This window comes from Rhinolophus ferrumequinum, chromosome 10 (genome assembly GCF_004115265.2).
Source record: "Rhinolophus ferrumequinum isolate MPI-CBG mRhiFer1 chromosome 10, mRhiFer1_v1.p, whole genome shotgun sequence".
NCBI classification, from domain to species: domain Eukaryota; kingdom Metazoa; phylum Chordata; class Mammalia; order Chiroptera; family Rhinolophidae; genus Rhinolophus; species Rhinolophus ferrumequinum.
Window position 1 is genome coordinate 2,687,823 of NC_046293.1, and position 20,114 is coordinate 2,707,936.

Here is a 20,114-nt window from a genome sequence, read left to right on the forward strand (position 1 = left end):
ACGAGCCGGGCGCCCACGCTCCCCTGCGGGATGTGACACCAGAGAGAGGCGCAGCGTGGCGATCGCCGGCAGGTCTGCAGCAGGAGGTGTCGCCGGCTGTCGCATCTGTCTAATCAGCACGCAGGTATCTGAAGGACACCAGCAGGACACGACTGAAGGCGAGGATCCCTAGGGGACGCGGGCGCCGCGTTCTGGGTTTGAGTGGTTTAACCTCGGGACAGATGCTTCTCCTTAGCGGGGTTGCGAAACCGAGAGGCTCCCTTGCAGGGTACGGGGCCCATTCTGGCGAAAAGTAAAGGAAGGGTCTCATGATTTTCTGTCCGGGATGTGCTGGGGGCGGGTGTTATTCTGGTGCGACAGGCTGGACACGTGGCCTGCAGAGGCCCTCTGGATTTGGAGAAGTGTCATTTAGATACAAAAAGGAGAGGACACAAGGGCCTGGAGGTCACTGCTGCGGTGGGTGGGTGGACAAGGGCACTCTCTGCAAGGGACCGGGCTCCTGGCGGAGGCTGCGGCTTATCACAGAGGTGGCATTTGATCCTGGAGGAGGAGACTTCAAGAAGCCGGTGTTTGAGCCCTGACAAGGGAGGCAGTGTCCAGGCACAGGAAACCCCCAGCTGGCCAGTGTGGGCATGTTCCATTTCACTCATTTCTCTTCCCCAAGTTGTTCCTGAGGGCCTGGTGGTACCCAGACTGGGCTGGGTGCATGTGACCACATCCCAGTGCAGTGGAGCATTTTCCACTAAAGGGAGACAGGCACACAGGGGCAAGTAGGTCTGAGGAGGAAAGCCAGCAGGGTGGGGGCAGGGCGCTATGGGACAGGTGGTCCCAGAAGCCCTCACTTACATGGCAGCATTTGACCAGAGACCTGGAGAGACCTGTGAATGTTGGGGAGAGATGATTCAGGCAGGAGGAACAGCAAGTGCAAAGGCCCTGAGACTAGCCAGGAGGCTGGTGTGGCTGTGCAGTGCGGGGGGGGGGGGGGGGGGGGGGGGGATGGAGCCCTTTGACTCCCAAGGGGCTGAGATAGGGATTTGGCCTTTCACCGTGAGTGCCAGGGAAGCCCCTGGACAGCTTTATCCAGCTTAGCATTCTTAAAAGATCCTTGTGGGCCCTTCCAGGAGAGCAGACTGAGGAGGGACAGGAAGTGAGGTCAGGAGCCTTGGCCTGTGCCAGGCAGGAGGCATGGTGAGCAGGGCTGGGTCTGCATAGACTTGAATATGTGAAGTGAGGGGAACGAGGTCCCAGTTTGCGGTCGTCTGAAATTGCTGTGGGAGGAGGAGCAATTTATTGTTTTAATTCTTGGGAATCGGGTGGTGGAGGTCCCGATTCTCATGGGCAGAGTTTGGGATGCCTTTTCGACTCCTTGGGGCAGCCTGGGGTGTTGCGGTGGGTGCTGCAGGCATTTTCTGACGCTGGGGTTGTGGGGCTCTGCAAGTGAGGGGAGGGAGGGGGCACAGCTGGAATATTAGGTCCGGCCAAGGTCAAAAGTGGCCTTGGACCCATGACCAACTCTTGGTTTCTGGCTCTGGGGTCACCGGAAGCCTTGTCTGCACAGAGTTTATCTGTGGCTGGGTGTCTGAGAGTCTACTCTGGTAGGATCATTCTGCTCTTCCCTTTGGGAGAAATGTCACGCTTGGATAGCATCACCCTTGGGCCTTTTGGTACCACGCACCAGGCCCCTACTTCTAATGCTTGCTCTGTGATGCTGGGACGAAGGGAGCCTGGCCCGCTCCTCGGGCTTTGGAGCGTTTCTGTACATCTCTGGGCTTAAGGATGACCACATACTGCCTTCATCATCCTGTCGAATGGGTCACTTCTGTGTGAGCCATGATGGGTTTTCTGTGACAGCTCCTCCTGTGCTGGGCTCTATACAGTGTTTAAGTAACTGGCCCACGTAGGGGTCGAACCAGGAACTTGGGGGGGTCCAAGTGCAGCCGCTGTGCTTGTAAGCAGTGAGGTGTGGCCTCTCTCAAGTCTGAGGGGCCACGTGGACACTGGACAGACCCCACCCATGGGAATGTCGGGGTAGGCCAGTCACTGCCAGTTTGCAGTGTTGGCATTCTCGGCTGCCTGCTATTATGGTTTCCGGTCACCAGATTCTGGGTTGTATGCGGTGGCAGCGTCCACTTGTGGTCTGCCCGCCTTTGCTGGCCGCCTACTCCACAGCTGCCGCGCTCTTTCTGGAATGGTGGTTGCTTCCCTTTTAAACCATGACGGCGCTTTTGTACGGGCGCCTCCAAGCTTCCTGATGGCTGTCCCCTCCCAGAGAGGCTGGGGCTGCGGCCCTGGCTGGTGGGCTTCCTCTAGGGAGCGACCTGCGCTTGTCTGCTGTGCTCTCCAACGTGATGCAAAGACACAGCTGTGCCCCTCTTTGGGTTTCCTCATAACTCGGCGCCCCCAAAAGGCATCAATCAGGCCCCTGGTGGATGATTTCATGCTTGAGGGCAGGAGAGCGGAGGGCAGACATGTACCTGTCCACGGGACACTGAATTCAATTAGCAGAATGCAGTCCAGCCCCAGTGCCCCCACCCCCAGGTGTCCGGACATGCCTGGGTGGACTGTGGCCTGGTGGGGCAGGAAGGGGGTGGAGGCTGTGCAAAAACAGCCTCTAGGAGGACCTGGGAGGCCAGGCAGAGAGTGCCATGGAGCTCCAGGATGGGGTGGGGAGGGTGTGGGGGGTGGGGGGATAAGGGGTGGATTGGGGGGTTGGAGGGTGAATTGAAACTGCCTTCAAAGGAGGACAGAGAAGGGAGCCGAGCCAGGGTCCTGTGTGCACTGGGTTAGCTCTGGCATCTTAGGTTATTTCTTCTGACCCTTTCCATTTCTCAGTAATATCACTCCTGTTTTCAGATGTGAAAACTTGAAGCCATAATTTGACTGCTTGTAGGGCACATGATGTACAACGGGAGCGGGCTTTTAATCCAACACATGCTCTGCACTCGCTGAGTCTCCATGCTGGGAATATGGCTCTGTTGGCAGCCAAGGTGGGACTAGGAACTCAAAGGGGCAGGGTTTCTGGACCCCGTGAGAGCTGCACCTAAGGACGCGGTGAGCCAGCAAGTGCCCCCGGGTCGGAAGTGGGGCCGACTGAAAACAGGAAACCCTGACAGAGGCTTCTCAAAGTGCCTCCTGCTAGTTGAACTTGAAACAAACTGAAACTATATCTGGATTATACCCCTGGCTGCAGTAAACCACACTCAAATAGAACACACTCAAATAGAGTGGGTTCCTTTAGAGTTGGGGCTGGAAGGAGTGTGTGTGTGTGTGTGTGTGTGTGTGTGTGTCCAGGGATGGGGTGGAGAACTCTCCCCTTTCTTCCGCCAGTCCCATCTAGGACACCCAAGGCTGGTGGTGAGCTCCTTGGGCAGGTCACTGCTGTATTTATAGAGTGTGTCCCCAACACTCCCTATGAGGCAGCCAGCAAAACGCAGGCAAGCCACAAATACTGCAGCTCCACGGATGCTTGCCTTGCTAGAAAGTTCATCCATACGCGCGCTCGCTGGTCCGTTGGGTCGCCCTCCCCTGCCCGGCTTGCACTCCAGTCTCCCCACCTGTGACCCCATTGTACCCGCCCCACCTGAGCCATTCCTGACCCCACCTGTATCCCCGCTTCTTCCCCATTCATCCTGATCCTCTGCACTTGAAATGCATTCCCTCCTGCTTCCCCATATGCAGACCTCACCCTTGTTCAAGGCCAGCTCTCCTAACACCCTTTGGTAATCTTTTTATTTGATTTTGTTTGTACTTCTCTGCTAGTTATTTCCTTCTGCTTTTTAATTTTTGACATGTTTATCTCCCTTGCATTGTCGCTGGGGCAGAATCCAGTGTCAGATGGCTGCATTTCCTCCTCATCTCCTCTTTCCCACTGCCCAGGAGCACCTTGAGTGCTGCCTCCACAGTAGGTGCTGAGTAAGTGTTTGAAGGATGAGTGTGAGGAAGAGTTCAGCCTGGCCCTCTAAGTAGTGGGGGGAGAGCAGCGCAGGTGCTCCGACCCTGTATCCCTCCTCTGCAGGGAACAGGGGTGAATTTTGGGGTCACCACTGCCCCTGGCGTGAGAGCTTTGGGGGAGGGTGTCCCAGTGATTTCTTGCTCTGTTCTCACGTAAGCACCTTTACTTTTCTCTAAAGAGATGTAGACCTGAAACCACTGGGAGTGGCAAGGAAGTGGAATAGTTTGTGTAAAGCCCACAGATTCTACAGCATCCTAAGGTTGTCAACTCCACAAATCCTAAAGCGCGGCATAGATAATCCGCCTGACGTGTGCTGAGTGTCTTACTTATGTCCCATTATGAAGCCAGAAGTCATGCAGGTCACCAAATTATATAAGCTGATGACCTACATATTTTGAAGAGGAGGCGTCTCAGTATGTCTGAATAGGAAATAAGTGGGAATCCCATTTTCCTGTTTTCAAAAACACGCAGAACCTCTTTCCAGATTTGCACGAGTCACTGGAAGAGGTGTAAGCAGAGGTCAGAAAAACAGTGGTCCTCCCGGCAGCGTCTCTTTCGGCACTTGCCTCAGTTATTGTCAGATCACATGAGTTAGCAGTAGTGGAAAACTGTCATTGTTCTGAGATTATTCCGAGGTGGGCTTTTACTCTGCTCTAAAATAGGTCAGTAAGCATTTTCTTAAAGGGCCAGATAGCAAATATGTTTTAGGCTTTGTGGGTCCCAATTTCCCAGCTCTGCTGTGTTAGCACAGAAGCAGCTACAGACAGTATGTAAATGAATGCATATGGCTGTGTGCCAATAAAACTTTTATTTATAAAAGCAAGCAGCCGGCTGGATTTGGCCTGCAGATTTCTGACCCTGCTCTAAATCTTCGTTGCTGAAGGAGGAATGACAATGTGATGTGTTATAAAAGCATCTAATCCAGATGTACTTCAAAACAAACAAATCTGGTCATCTGGACGAATCACTGCTGCAGTTTGGGGAACACACTCATTTGGGTTCTGATCCAGCCGTGCACTTGTCTGTAAGCAGAAAGCCCATCAGAACAGAGTAGATTGAAGCCTCCTCTGAGGAACAGCACATACATTTGCAGACTGATCTCAGGCATTGAAATTGGGATGGTTTATTTCTCTCTAACAAAATAAACCTGCCCATATCAACTAAAGTTTGAAGGGAACTCAAGAACAAAAGGACCATATTGGAGTGATGTGGTCTATCTTGGAACATGTTCCGTGGGCATTTGAAAAGAATGTGTGTTCTGCTGTTGTTGGGTGGAGTCTTGTAGAAACGTGATTGGATCCTGTCGTGGATGGTGGTGGTGAGTTCTTCCACATCCTTGCTGATTTTCCGTCTAGTTGTTCTGTCAATTGTTGAGAGGAGTGTTGAAGTCTGCACCTGTAACTGTGCACTTTTCTATCGTGCCTTGTAGTTCTGTCAGCTTTTGCTTGATGTATTTCCACGTTCTGTTATTTGGTGAATACGCGTTCAGAGTTGCTACATCTTCATCTAGGATCGACCCTTTTTTCATTATGTAACGTCCCTCTGTGTCTCTGGTAAACTTCTATTAACATAGCCAGTCCTGCTTTCTTTTTGATTAATGTTTGCATGACACGTCTTTTCCGTCCTTTTACTTTCCATTTACTTACATCATTAGCTTTGAAGTGAGTTTCTTTAGACTGCATAGAATTGAGCCATGTTTTCTAATCAGCTCGGCCTGTCCCTGTCTTTTTAATGTAAATATTGATATGTTAGGGCTTAAGTCTGCCGTTGTATTTTTTGTTTTCTCTTTTTCTTCTGTTTTTCATTTTTCTGTCTTCTTGTCCTGCTTTCCTGTAGATTACTTAAACTTTTTTTAGAATTCCATTTTGACTTATCTGTATATCGTAATTTTTTTTTATTGTGGTAAAATAGATGCATTGTTTTTGAGTGCATCTCTATGTATAGCCTTTGAGTGGTTCCCTAAGTATCGGTTTACATATACGTAACTCATCCTAGTCTCCTGGTGCTGTTGTACCAGTTTGAGTGGAATGTAGAAACCTTACCTTTCTCTGCATCACTTTGCTCCTCCCTGTTCTATACTTGTCTTAATAGTTTCCTCCATACATTTAGAACCACAGTAGTGTTATCATTTTTATCTTCAACACTCAAACATAACTTAGAAAAGACAAGAAGAGAAGGAAACTCTATTGTAATTTCCTGCCTTTTTGCTTACTGTGTTCTTTCTTTTTTCTTCCCCTCCTCCCGTCTACCCCCCACCCCCCACCCCCAGGAGTCTTCTTTCTTCTTCTTTGAACCTTTTAGGGCAGGTCTGCTAGTGACAAGTTCTGTTAGTTTTCTTTCATCTGAGAATGTCTTGATTTCTCCTTTATACCTGAAGGACATTTTTGCAGGGTATAAGATTCTGAGTTGACAGTTATTTTTCTTTAGCACTGGAAAAACATTGTACTACTTCCTTCTGGCTTCCATGGTTTCCCTTAAGAAATTCACTGTCACTCGAATTGTGTTCCCCTCTAGGTAAAGTGTTGTTTCTCTCTCACTGATTTTAAGTTATTTTTCTTTGTATTTGATTTTCAGTAGGTTGGCTATGATGTGTCTTGGTTTGGATTTATTTGGGTTTATAATATTTGAGGTTACCAAATTTGGGAAGTTTTCAGCCATTATTTTTTGAATACTTTTTCAGCCCCTCTCCTTCTCTCCTCTGGGACTCCAGTGACACAAATGTTTGATCATTTATTATTGTCCCACAGGTCCCTGAGTCTCTGTTAATTTTTTTAAATCTATTTTTTCCTGTTGTACAGATTGAGTAATTTCTATTGTTATATCTTACAGTTCACTGATTCTTTCCTCTGTCCCTTCATTCTGCTGCTGAGTCCACCCATTTGTTTTCTATTTGGGTTATTATATTTTTCAGTTCTACAATTCCCATTTAGATCTTCGGTTTCTTTGCTGAGCCTTTGTATGTACTTATTTGCTTACGCGTGTAATTTCCCATGAAGCATTTTCATCATGGATGCTTTAAAATCCTCGTCAGATAATTCCAACATCTTTGTCACCTCAGTGTTGACATCTAGTGATTTATCTAATCTCACATGCCCTGCAAGATGATGCAAAAATGCAGGCAACCCCTACATGTATAAAATGAAAGAGCCCCACATTGCCACTGTCAAGTCTTTCTCCAGCATTCGTGCACTCACTGATTTATTATTGTCCCTGTTTATACTTCACTGTGTTCACACACATATCCTGTGGGATGCCTCTTCTTCGTACCCAGCACATTTAGGTTGACCAATATAGGGCAATGTCATTTCACCGTCAGAGGACCATGGGTGGCCCCACTGTTGGCCCCAGGACCTGTCCTGCTGGGAGCTGTGTTTCCTGTGCCCTTCAGTGACTTGCTGTTCACCTTCTCAGATTCTTGCTGGAGTTCTTTGCCTCTGGGGGCTTGTCTTCTGTCAGCTCTGGTTCCTGAGTCCTCTGCTTTCCCTGGGCGGGTTCTTCCAGGACCCTGGTGTCAGTTACAGGCTGTCATCCCACCTCTCCCACAGCTGTGTTTACGTCCAGCTTTACCTGGATGTGTCTGAAGTTCTGTAATTAAAACTGCCCCAAACATGCCTGAGGTAGCTCAGGTGCAGCCTGTTCCTGGGTTTCCCAGAGTAGGGAATGTCTGGGGCTGTCATCCTCAAGGTCTAGCCAAGTGTCCCCTTTCTCCTGCTGCATCCGATGGGACCCATCCCGGTCTTTCCAGAGCCTCTTGCCCACCCCTGGCTTCCGCCTCAGAGTGGCCCTGACTCTCTGTGGTCCTGGGTCCTGGTTTCCTCCAGGCCTTGCTATGTGCCTCTGTCCCACTTGGATTTCTGAGCCAGGCTAAGGATGGACACTGTGTCCCGAACATCTTTACCAAAACTGAGTGCAGTAGCTGGTCTGGAAGTCAGCACGTGCAGCTTGAATGGCTGAGCGAATCATTTAAAAAGTTGCAAACTACATTTGGTGATTCTGTTGGGTAAAACACTTTGTCCTCTGATAACATTGAGTTTCCCAGATTTTTTTAGATTTAAACTTAAAAATTAGGTAAACCTTTCTCTTTTATTTTTGGGTTTCTAATGAATATTAAAGCGAACTGTTCCCAGCATTTGGGAGTTGGACTTGTGTTTGTGTGCATTTGAATGGGTTCATTTGTCACATGGATGTGGTGTTGTCACAGATGCCTGCTCTGTGCCTGTTTCTGAGATCATCACCGTTGAGGAAACAGACAGTCGTGGGAAAGACTACAGCAGTGGAAAATGGCAGAAAATCGAAAAGCCTCACGCTTTCACAGGTAATGTAGCCTAATGTCTTCTCCCATCATTAATTAATGTTTTGGTGTTTGATCATCTTCTATTTCCTTTATTTTTCACATGGGTTAAAACACCTGAGACATGGGATTTTTTTCCTAATATACCTTGGAAGTTACTAGCGAGCCGTAGGGAGTGCGCGGGCATCCCTGCTGGTTCTCACTGTCGGTCACCACCAGGCCGCGAGCTGGGAACTACTAGTAACGCACTTGTTTCTGTGCAGTGCACCGAGTGAGGAGAGCCCGGCGCCACCGCTGGAAGTGTGCCCAGGTGACTTTCTGCTGCGCCGACGAACAGCTGTGTCACCTGTGGCTACAGACCCTCCGGGAGCAGCTTGAGAAGCTGAGTACGTGTATGTTTTTATATTTAGAGCACAGAGTTGCTGTGCTGCCCAAGTGTGTGTGTGCGTGTTGTGTGCCTGCTGCGGTGACCTCTGCTTCCCTCCTCCTCACAGCTCCTGTAACCAAGCTGGAGATGATGGGTCACTGTGACTTTTACAGATCTCCTGATTAGAGGACCGGCCAGGTGTGATGCCCGGAGGCCGGCCTCCAGGGCAGGCGCACCCTCACTTCCCAGTTCAGCCTGATTCTGGGGCGCGGGGTTCATTACCGCTGCCTGGGGTCCCACTGCCCCCACCTTTCCTCACATCTCAGACCCAGGGCTCTGTCCTTTGCGTCTTCAGGGACGCCTCAACTGCTCTGTTCAGAAAAAGACCTCGGTTTCTCCTGCTCCCCTCCCCCGTCGGGTCCTCTGTTGTTTTCAGGAGACTTTGAGTCTCTAGATTCAAACCTGGAGAGAAAGTCCTCCAACCGCCCCCTAGAATGATGGAATGTGTTTGTTTTTCTATGGAATCCATAGAAACGCCTGTATAGTGGTAGCTTTGCTATGATGGTCTACTGGTATCTAAAAATATTACCCGATTCTGTTCTTCAGCTCCTCTGTGGTTTGAACCCCTAACTGTGTTAACCTTTGTGTTATCCCACAACTGGCCTGGAACACAGACACAGAGTCTAACGTCTGTGACAAGCACCGCCGTGTGCAGTGAAGTGTGACACAGAGCTCGGCCCCGTGTGTGGCGCGGGGCTCGCACACATCAGCATTCTGATAGCCCCACCCCCTAACCACACCTTTCGAATTTTAGCCAATTCTGGTTGGTGTTCTTCGCCTTGATTATGGCTTTAATCTGCATCACCCTGGCAGCTAATGAAGTTGGGAAAAACATTCCTGTTTATGGGCCGTTTGGAAATCCTCTTCTGTGAGGTGTCTCTGTTCAACCCTTTCGTCCATTTTTCTGTTGGGTTGTTGTCTTTCTCAATTATATGTAGAAACTCGTTACATATGTTGGCTCTGAACCTTGTATTGGATTTATGGATTACAGCTATCTTCCTTCTCTCATTGCGTGGCTTGCAATTTCAGTCTCTTCCGTCCATTCTTTTGATGATGAACACACATTCTGTTTTAACGTAGTTCTAGTTTTTTGGGTTTTTTTTTGTTTTTTCACTCTGTGGTTGGGTTATGCTCTATTTAGGACACCTGTGTCTGCTCAAGGCCATGAGGTGTTTTCTTCTCAAAGCTTTGCTTTACCTTTCACATTTAAATCGAGTCCATTTGGAATAGATTTTTTATATAACGTGAGGTAACCGGTCAAGGTTCTTTAAATGAAGATACCTGCTTGACCCCACGCCATTTAGGGGCAGACTGTCCTTTTCCCCAGGCATCACGCTGCTTCCAATTTGCTTTTTATTTGTTTATTGCTCCAGTATAGAAATGTAATTGAATTTTAGTTTTCACCTGACATCCAATGACCTTGCTAAATTCACTTATTAATTTTAATAGTTTGTTGACTCTTCTTGTCAGCTGTGAGTTCTGTTTCTCCCACTTCAGTTCTTGTGCCTTTTCTTGCTTCTTCCTACACTTTTGCCCTGGTTTGGACCTCCAGGTCAGGGGGATGGTCTTAGTCCTGATCTCAGAGGGAAATTTTCAGCATTTCACTGTCAAGAATGATGTTCCTTAGGTTTTTAATAGATTTAAAAAACCGAATTAAGGAAGTTTCTAATCCTAGTTTTCTGAGAATTTGTTCTTTTTAATCATGAATGTGTGTTGAATTTGATACATGCTTTTTTTGTACCTACTAAGATGATTGTGTAATTTTCTTCTTTTTGAGTTAATGTGTGGAAGAACATTGATTTCTCTTTGTAGAAAAGCCGTTGTATTCCCACGATAAACTCCACTTGATCACGATGTAGTACCCTTTTCATATATTTCTGGATTTGACTTGCTGATATTTTGTTTAGGATTTTTGCACCTAAGCTCAGGAGAGAAACAGACCTATGAGTTTCCTTTCTGGTAACGTCCTTGTCTGGTTTTGCTGTCAAGCTTACAGTGGCCATGTACGAAGAGTTGAAAGGCTTCTTCCTTTCAGATTCTGTGGAAGAGTTTTTATAACATCGAGGCGACTTTTTTCTTTAAATATTTGGAAGCATTAATTAGTGAAACCATCTGAGTCTGGGTTTTCTTTGTGGGAAGGTTTTTGTTACTTGTTTCTGTAGTAGATATTAAACTATTCAGATCTTTTATTTCTTCTGTTAGCTTTGGTAAATTGTATTTTTTGAGAAATTTGTCTGTTTCATCCAAATTTACAGATTTATTGGCCTACATTTATTAATACAGCTTTTCACTTTCCTTGTAATATTTGTAGATTCTGAAATAATGTCCCCTTCTCATTCCTGATATTGGTAATTTGTGTTTTCTCCCTTTTTCTTTATCAACTTTATTAGGGATTTAGCAATTTTATGAATCTTTTCAAAGAGCCAACTTTTGGCTTTGTTGATTTTTCTCTATTGTATATTCCCCCAATATTTCAGTATGAAGATTTTCAGGCATATGGAAAATTTGAGAGAATTGCACAGTGAACATCCATTTACCCACCACCTAGAGTCTACAGTTGTTACCATTTTGCTGTATTTACTTTGCCAATGTCTGTCTGTCCATCCATTAGCAAGTTGTATTTGTGCTGTTTCCAAGTCAGTGACAGACATCGGGACACTTCACTTTTAAACACTTCAGCCTGCAAGTCATTAACTAGAGGTCAGTATTTGTATACGGTTCTGAGGTAGAATTTACATACAGTGAAATGCACAAATCATTAAACTAAGGAGTTTTGAAACAAACAGATACCGGTGTAACCTAAACCCCTATAGGGCTTACATTACCCCCAAAGTTTCTCGCAAGCCTTCCCCGTGGACAGACAACCCCCAGTCTGATTTTCTGTTACTGTTGCATGTGTTCGTTTTGCCTGTTCTAGAACTCTGCATAAATGGCGTCACGTGCTGGGAGCTCTTTTGTGGAAGGCTGCTGTCTCTCAGCATGCTTTGGACATGTATTCGTGTTGGTCTGTGTATCAGTGTTGTTCCTTCTTATCGCGGAGTAACATTCCATTTTGCAGACAGACCACGTTTTGTGTGTCCAGTCAGCAGTTAGCAGACGTTGTGTGTCCACTTTTGGCTTCTGTGAAGGGTGCTGCTGGAAACATCCGTGCACAGGATTTTGTGTGGACTTAGGTTTTCCATTTTCTTGGGTGCTTACCTCTTGCTACTTTTATTGAATTGCTAGATTTCTTTTTTTAAGTATCCGAATGTACTTGAATGGACTGAAACAGAAACTCACATAGGGGTGAGTCAGGAGACCCTGTGTCGGGGGTTGGCTGGGCCTCGGGAAGGACTGGAACCGGGGACTGGGAGGCCACCTGATGTCTCGCTGTCTGTCCATCTCCACGTCAGGCTCCTCCTGTGCCTGTCCATCTGTCTTTCTCTCCTAACGCCCCTTTCCGTCCATCTGCGTCACTCTCCTTGTTCTCTGCAAACTCACTTCCTTCGCACGAAGAAGGATGGGACTGCTACCTGCCAGGCGTACATCTCATCCGGCCGAATCCCGAGTCCCTGGGGCTGTCGTTACATCTGGCAGATGTGCAGAGCACCACCTGTGCTGCGAGGCTGTCGCTTTTCATCACGTGATCCTAAGCAGAATTCTGAAACCATTGTGGTTTGATTCTGTTCAGGGACTCAGTGCTTCGATGGGATTTTTCGTTGTATTCACTGCGATTTGCACAATGTTTTTGTTTTGCAGCATGTAGACCAAAGCATTTACTAGTGTTTATCAACCCATTTGGAGGGAAAGGACAAGGCAAACGGATCTACGAACGGAAGGTGGCGCCATTATTCACGCTGGCCTCCATCACCACTGACGTCATCGGTGAGTTGCAGTCTTTGTAAATACGTAGCAGGGAAGTGGAGACTAAAGACGGTCACTAGACAAGACTTTTACCTACAAGATTACTTTAAACAAAATCGAACGTGTTTTTACAAATCAGAATGAGAAGAATGCAAAGTAAAGAATGCAGACTTTTCTAGCCGCGACCCTTCACTTAAAGCACTCAAGAAAAACACTAAGAAGATAAAAGGGCAAAGATCACGGGCAGAAAGTTCTTGCAAGAAGGGGTAGACACGATTAACAAGTCTTAGAAATAATTTCACTAATAAGTGACATTTTAAGGAACATAATGCGATGCCACGTTTGTGACACCGAGTTTTCAGCGCAAGTTCTCGACCCTGGGAGGGTGCGGGTCTTCCCCTGCTTTCCGGGTCCCGTGTAAACTTAGTAAAGAGCGCTTGGTACTGGGCCACTTGGGTCAAGGGCCTTAAAAATGAGGGGTTTTGCTCCATGTTCTGGTTTTCTCAATCTTTCCTGAGAAAACAATCAGATGTCCACAGAGGGTGAAGGACACAGGTGTCCACTGCCACATTTTATAATAGCAAATTCCAAACAGGAAACAGGAAGGTTGTGGTGAAGCTGACGGAATAGTATGTAGTCCTCTAAAATGGTCCTTACAAAGAATGTTTAACCACACAGAAAGTGATGGTGACGGGATGTTGGGAAAACAAGGTCCCAAAATTGTGAGTACAGTAGAATTTCAATAGAGATTTTGTTTCTCATGTTGGGTATTTAGACTCTGGACTAACTTTACATTTTCTACAATTTGGTATATTCCAAAATTTTCGAAGTAACTTGGATAATAAGGAAAAACTATAAAACAGAGTAATTTCATTCAAAAAAGTCATTGTTTGTTGGCAATTCAGTGCGAAGAATGTGCTATCTTTCCCCGTGGGAATGCATTCTGAGAGAGGCTCACGTTCCATTAAGCTCAGCTCAATTTCTTTTTCTCTAAGAGGGACTTAGGTTAGATCAAGGAAAGGATTTCTTATAGGAAATCCTCCTGAAGATTTTATAGGACCTCATTTTAAAAGAATGGTTTATTTGCCTTTGATTTTAAATGAGGGTTCACAGATTTGAATGTAAACTGTATGATGTAATGTTATTTTTCCCCCAGTTACTGAACACGCCAACCATGCCGAGGAGAGTTTATATGAGATGAATATAGATAAATATGACGGGTGAGTAACGTCCTTTCATCTTGATTAATAAGTAGTAAATTCTCATCAGCCTTTTACCCATCTGTCTTACTTTTATTCACTCCCTTTCCTTCCTTTTTCCTCCCTAATTGTAAAAGTAAACATGTTTCTTGTAGAAAATGAGAAAAGGCAGAAAAGTTCAGAGTCTCACATTTTTCTACCACCTGGAGAGAACTATTGTTTCGTAGACTTCTGTTTTCCTTTCCGTCTTACTACCCACATAGAATCATTTGAAAGTGATCAGCTGTTGTCCCTAAATATTTCGGTGTATATTTCCTAAAAACAAGGCTATTGTCTTACAGAACCAGAACACAATGATCAAAAAGGAAATGAATGCCAACACAATACTATTACCTATTTTTTTTCCTTACTCAGATTCTGCCACTTGTCCCATTGTTTCTTTATAGCAGAAGAAAAGCCTGGATTGTGCATTGCCTTCAAATTCACTTGTCATGTCTCTCGAGTCTCCTGCAGGGCAGAGCAGTGCAGCCGTCTTCAGGTGGCTGAATTTTGAGGGGACAGGCCAGTTGTTCTGTAGCATGTTTCCCGGGTTGGGTCCGCCTGACATTTCCTCTTGGTCAGACCCTGGTTGTGCATTTCTGCTGCAGTGACACAGAAGGGGTCTCGTGCCAGAACGCTACCTGCCATGTGATTTTGCACTGGTGTTGTTTGTCCCTGATGGCATGCCAGCTCAGGGCAGTGCCTCCTCTGCCGTGTGCTCAGCTGTCCCCCAATCAGGTGGCTGATTCCGTAGGTGGAAAGCTCATAAGTAGAGGAGCTATAGGATCAGGTGTGTCTGGAAAGATTGTTTTGAAAGCCACGTGGCGAGTAGCACTGAGGTGGGATTGGACCCCGGGAGGCTGGGGGAGGTTCTGGGTTGCTGGCTGGACAGTGGCAGAGGACACACGCAGAGGGGACGGTCTCCAGAACACTGGGGGAGAGTCCCAGTGACCGATTCTTGAGGAAGACAACACAGGGATTCCTGACCCCAGAGCCAGTGATGTTGTAAGGCTGTGAGACAGGAGCTGAAGGAGGTCTTGAAGCCGATGGGCGTCAGTGTGGGACTGTCAGCCGAGCTGGGGCTCAGCGGGGTGAGCGGCCTCTCCAGTCCGGCCAGTGTGAAGGTTAAGGGGCAGCCGAGGGCTGGCGAGCCAGGCTCTGACCCTGGTCTGCGCCTCCCAGCAGTGTGACCCAGGTGACTGCGCCATCTCTGTGCTGGGTCCTCGTCATGTCGTGCCCGTGTGAGCGCTGCTGGGAAGGCTGTGGGAGTCACAAAGCTGGGCTTCTCAGGTGGGCACCTGTGCCCCCTGGGGACATCGGGCAGTGTGCAGTGACCCCAGAAGAAGGCTCTGGGAGGTAGATTAGGGGTCACACAGTGGGAGTCCGGTCAGTGTTCCCAGGAGGACAGGTGGGGCCGAGGGGCTGGAGACTGTCTCCCCCGGGACAGCAGCTGGTGGAGCTACTGATGGAAACCGGAAGGAAGCATCAGACGGGGTATTGGAAATGGGGAGGGACTGTCAGCACGGAAGGAGCCGCTGTCACGTCTTAGGGGTCAGTCCAGTTTATAGAATGCCTGCGGGGGGTGCCGAGTTCCCAGAGACCTTGGTCAGGTGCGGGGTGGTTCTGGTTTTGTTTTGTCTGTTTACGTTTTGGCAGTCAGGCCTGAAGGGAAGGACAGGCTGTGGGTGAGGAGGAGGTGGCCTCCTGCCGTGAGTGGAGCCTGAGGGGACACGGGCCTGGGGCCAGCTCCTAGTCCTGCCCTTCGTGATTCTGGGAGCCTTGGCCTCCTGGTGGCCGTGCCATGCCTCGGGGCTGGGCACTCACCCAGGCTGGAAAGCTGACTGCAGGAAGTGAGCTGCTCCAGAAGGATGGGTGGTGGTGGGGTGGGGACATGAGCCCCAGGAAGTAAGTGGGGGCTGAGTCTGCCATATTGTGGGCCACCCTGATTGTCCCCAAGGAGTTGGGAGTGTTCTGCGGTCAGCGACACGCTGGCCCTCACAGGAACGCCAGGACGAGTCTTGGGGAGTGGGGGTCGCGGGGACAGCAGTGCAGGGGCCCTGACGTGCCTGTGTTGCTCCCGCAGAGTCGTCTGTGTCGGTGGAGACGGCATGTTCAGCGAGGTCCTGCACGGCCTGATCGGCAGGACGCAGAGGAGCGCAGGCGTGGACCCGAACCAGCCGCGGGTGGCCCTGGTGCCCAGTGCCCTGCGCATTGGCATAATCCCGGCAGGTAGGGCCTGGCGCCCCCGCCCCCGCCGTGCCCGCGGTCACTCACGCCCGGTAGACGAACATCGTTAACTCCCACGGCAGAAAGTCTTCAAAAGAAAGGGTTCATTGGGCCGTTGCTAACAAAAAAGACCAGTCCCGGGGCCTGGAGTCTGACCCACTGGCAGCGTGACTGGCTGCGTAGGACGAAACAAACCCGTGGGGAGTTTTTATGCGTTGAGTTGAGCCAAACTGACAACAGTTGCCAGGGAGCAAAATCTCCACAGATTGAGCAAATGCTCTGGAGAATGGCAGTTTTGCAGCTTATTTTATACATTGGAATCAAAGGAGGAGACTAAGGAGGGTTACGTGAAATTCACGAGTGGTAGATTAAGGGGGCGGGAGAAAGCGAAGCGGGGAATCTCAGATGGGATAAAAAGTAAAACGGAGAGACATGTGCTTCCTTTACATTGGGGGGTGCAGGATCGTTAACGGCACAGAGATGGTATGTGGGGAACAAGATAAGGAGGGGTTCTGAGGTCTGTGCTCTGGTGCAGAGGGTTGTGCTCTGAGCGGTGCGGAAAAAGGGATGACTGACATTCCACGGGTATGTTATCTTCGATGCACAGATAACAGACAGGCTCGCTTAAGGTAAAGGTTGACCTTTGTCAAGGAAGCTACAGGCCCAGGAGGTGACTACCTGCTGTGACTCAATTTAGTTAGGAATGTTTATGTTCAGACCATCCTATGTGGTTACTTTCTGTCTCTGAGCTTGCAGGGCCCGCCACGCAGGCCTCCCCTGAGCTTGTCAGGTTTGCTAGGTGGCCGCTTTTTCTCTCACAGTAGGAGAGACTGACTGTTCTTACACATCAGGTAGGGGAGGAAGAGGATTTACAGCAGCTGTAGACAAAGGGTGGGTGAGGGGCTGGGCTGCTGCTGGCTGGCCGTGCAGAGCCCCCTGCAGAGTGCTGGTGGCTCCTGTCTCCATTTAGATAGTCCTGGAAGTCAGTTCCCACACACACTCGGGAGTGTGCACAGGCTTTGGCTGGTCTGGCCCACAGCTGAGTGACTGAAACGCTCTTGTCTCTACCTTCCCCCTCCGGCCGCTGTAATTAATTCAGGACATCCCAGAATGTTCTCCGTATCAGCAGGCTGCCTGCAGTTGGGCCACGTCCACTAGGAATATCGTTCTTGGTTTTTCCTTCAGGTTTATTCTTTTATTTAAACTGATTTTTACCAATCACACCATTACTGCTACTTTTCTGACCGCTGGTTATGACCAATGAAAGGGCCACAGGTGTGTGTTTGGAAGGAATCCTGTTCTGCCCCCCAAACGCCTGCTTTCTGTGGGGCGCTGAGAGCCCAGCAGCTGAGGGGGACAGTTTCTGCTCTTAAAGAACTGAACATTTGGTGGTGGGTGGGTGGTGGCAGGCATGGGGGGCCCTAGAGTGCAGTTGTGGGGAGCAGGCGGTTTTGTCGCTCAGACCTGGAGGAGCTGGGAGTCAGGAGACATGAGGGGCTCGGTGCCTTGGTGGCAGCTGGGCTGTATCCAGAGGGGGCTGGCTCCGCGTGCTTTGCATCTTTCTAGGAAGGACCTAGTTCTTTGAAAACTCACAGCTAAGTAAAGGGTGAGGCCTGCGTGTTGTTGGTTCAGGGTTTTGCAAACAACGCAGCAGGGTGAGGCTCCTGTCTGGCCTGCTGTCTGGGCTTGGGCGGCAGCAGTGACTCGCGGGGGGGCCAGGCTGGGGTAAACGTTCCATGACTCGCGTCCTGGACTTTTGTTCTCCTGACAACTGTGATGTCAGCGCCATAAATGTCCCATTTCAGGGATGCAGATGCAGGGCACTGGGGTGAGGTCACAGGTTCTCCCAGGAGGGTGTGGAAGGTCGGAGCCCTGCCAGCAGTCAGGAAAAGTCTTTTTCTAATTGATTGCACTGTTGTTTATTTTTAAACATATTCACCCTTGGTTGGTTTTACCACTTTTCTTCCAAACTAAGCTTTCCTGTTTTCAGTTTGTTTGTGGTGTGTTCTGGACTACATGAATTTTATTTTTCTATGTTCTGATCTGTTTTTCCTTTATGCCTTTTATCACCATTTGCTGATGGGAGCACTAGGACCTAACGCGCTGACACAGACCCCAGCAGTGTCAGGAGTGCGGGGCAGGGCCCCGCCCCACCGCCACAGCATGGACTGAGCTGGGGGGGCCTGTGTGCACTCTGGGCCTTGGGGTTCAGCAGAGAAGACGGCGTTGCCTCTGCCTGCTGATAAGCCCGCAGACACACACACAAACGAGGGCATGAGAGGTCTCTGGTCGCAGGCTACTGCAGAGAAGAGGCTGCTGGGCGCTGGGTTCCGGGCGAGTGGCTAGGAGGGGCTTCCTTTGATGGCGAGTCCAGGAGTCCTTTCTGAGAGGTGAGAGGTGAGGGGCCATGCTGAGGGTCAGCTGGTGCACACGGTGGCAGATGGGAGCCAGCTGTACCCCTTATCAGCTCTCCCCACACGAGCTTGGTGAGGAAAGTGCAATTGAGATTCCAGTACCGAAATAGGAAAGTCACCAGGTGTCTCTGACAAAGCCCTGCAGAGCCCCGTCTGTCAGTGAGTTGACCGCGCCGGAGACCCGTCCTGATGCCATCACGTGCCAGGCCTGCAGGAACCCTCGTGCGGCTAGAACTAAGAGGGCACGTTCACTTCTGGTACGCACTGAGCAAGAGCAGAGCGTGCTGGGATTTAGAGCAGGGAGACTCCACCTGGGGACTGAGCTTTCTCGTGCTCATTTTGGAAAGGCTGTGTCTTGGACAGGATGAGGCAGAAAGATGGTAGTTTACTCAGGTGTCATTGCAAGGAGAGTGGTGTGCCTGCTGCCTGCTCCATCCTGGGCCCGGCGACCAAGCTCCCAGGAGGCAGCATCCAGACCAGGGTGCACGTGTGCAGGTGGTTGGTGCCGGTGGGAGGGAGAGGCAGGCATGGCCAACCTGGTCAAGTGTAAGTGCCGTGGCTCGGGGCTACACCAGCAGTCTGAGAGCACAGAGGGATGTCCCTAGGCCTGGGCCATCAGGGACGATGGATGAGAAATGAAGACAGCGTGGTGGGGTGTGGGGAGCACGCCATTCCAGACGGGGCGTGCGGCGAGGCCTTGGAAGTGTGACACTGGTCCAAGGTTTGGAGGGCACACTCCTGCCTCTGGGGCAAGATATTCTGGGCAGTGGAGTGGCACGTGCAGAGGCCCCAAGGCAGGAACCAGCATGGCTGTGGGAGGTGCTGTCGGAGGCCAGGTGCGTGAGCCAGGTGGGTAAGAGGCACAGCAGAGGTAGGTGGTGCAGGGGTTTGGGGGCAGTGGCCCCGTGAAGGATTCTGAGTAGAAGTAAGCTGAGCTGATTATCTTCCTTAAAAATCAGGGTTTTCAGCAAAACAATCCCTAAGACCTATTAGAAACTCAGTTTCCCTACCATGTTCCTTGCAGAAGGACCAGATGACATAGCATGCGTGTCCTTCCATCCAGGACAGGCCCCCCCGCGTCCTGTGCTTTATCTCTAGAACCCAGTGCCCTGTGTTCTGCACCGTCTACTCTCCTGAGAGAAGTGTTTGCGGCTACCACCTAATGTGTGAAATTGGATTCTGGACAAATAAGCCACATCCATTCCAGCCTCCTGGAGTGGGGCCCAGGGCTGCACCTCTGACCAGAAAGGCCGGTCAGCCTTTCCCTGTCCTGCCCACTCATCCCCACACAAGAGGAGGCGTCACACTGGCTACCGTCCTTGTTGTGGTTGTAAAGCGTGGGGACTCAGACACTGGCTTTCCCCAGAACAGAGCCCTCTTTGAAGTTCCCATACAAAGCTTCCGTCTTTCCTTTAATGTCTGCTTAATACAGATCAGGTGGAGTCTAGATAGATCCAAAAGCAAAGATGGACTTCAGAGATCCTGGCTTTACAGGACAGTGCAGCACAGAAACCGAGCACGTACTGTTTCCATTTCTATTTGCGGTCATTGCTGAATTCCCTGACTACAAGACACAAGTGATCTGATTAAATGCACACATCTGATTAAATGCAGGGGAAGCTGGATGTCTGATCAGCTGTTGTTCTAAAGGAAGGTTTGTGAAGAAAGTAAACAATGCCCTCGGCATATAAGGGGAACACACAGGTTCTGTGGAACTTCCGGA

The 20,114-nt window shown here is 49.4% G+C and overlaps 1 protein-coding gene across 1 annotated transcript in view; it reads left to right on the forward strand.

The window, feature by feature from the left end:
- The window catches only part of CERK (ceramide kinase), a 44,905-nt gene that overhangs the window by 13,146 nt on the left and 11,645 nt on the right, over positions 1–20,114 (forward strand). Inside the window, exons 6-10 of the mRNA XM_033116663.1 lie at positions 8,154–8,267; positions 8,507–8,629; positions 12,409–12,534; positions 13,670–13,733; positions 15,835–15,980. Coding sequence (XP_032972554.1) covers positions 8,154–8,267; positions 8,507–8,629; positions 12,409–12,534; positions 13,670–13,733; positions 15,835–15,980 — 573 coding nt within the window. The remainder of the gene's footprint in view (positions 1–8,153; positions 8,268–8,506; positions 8,630–12,408; positions 12,535–13,669; positions 13,734–15,834; positions 15,981–20,114) is intronic.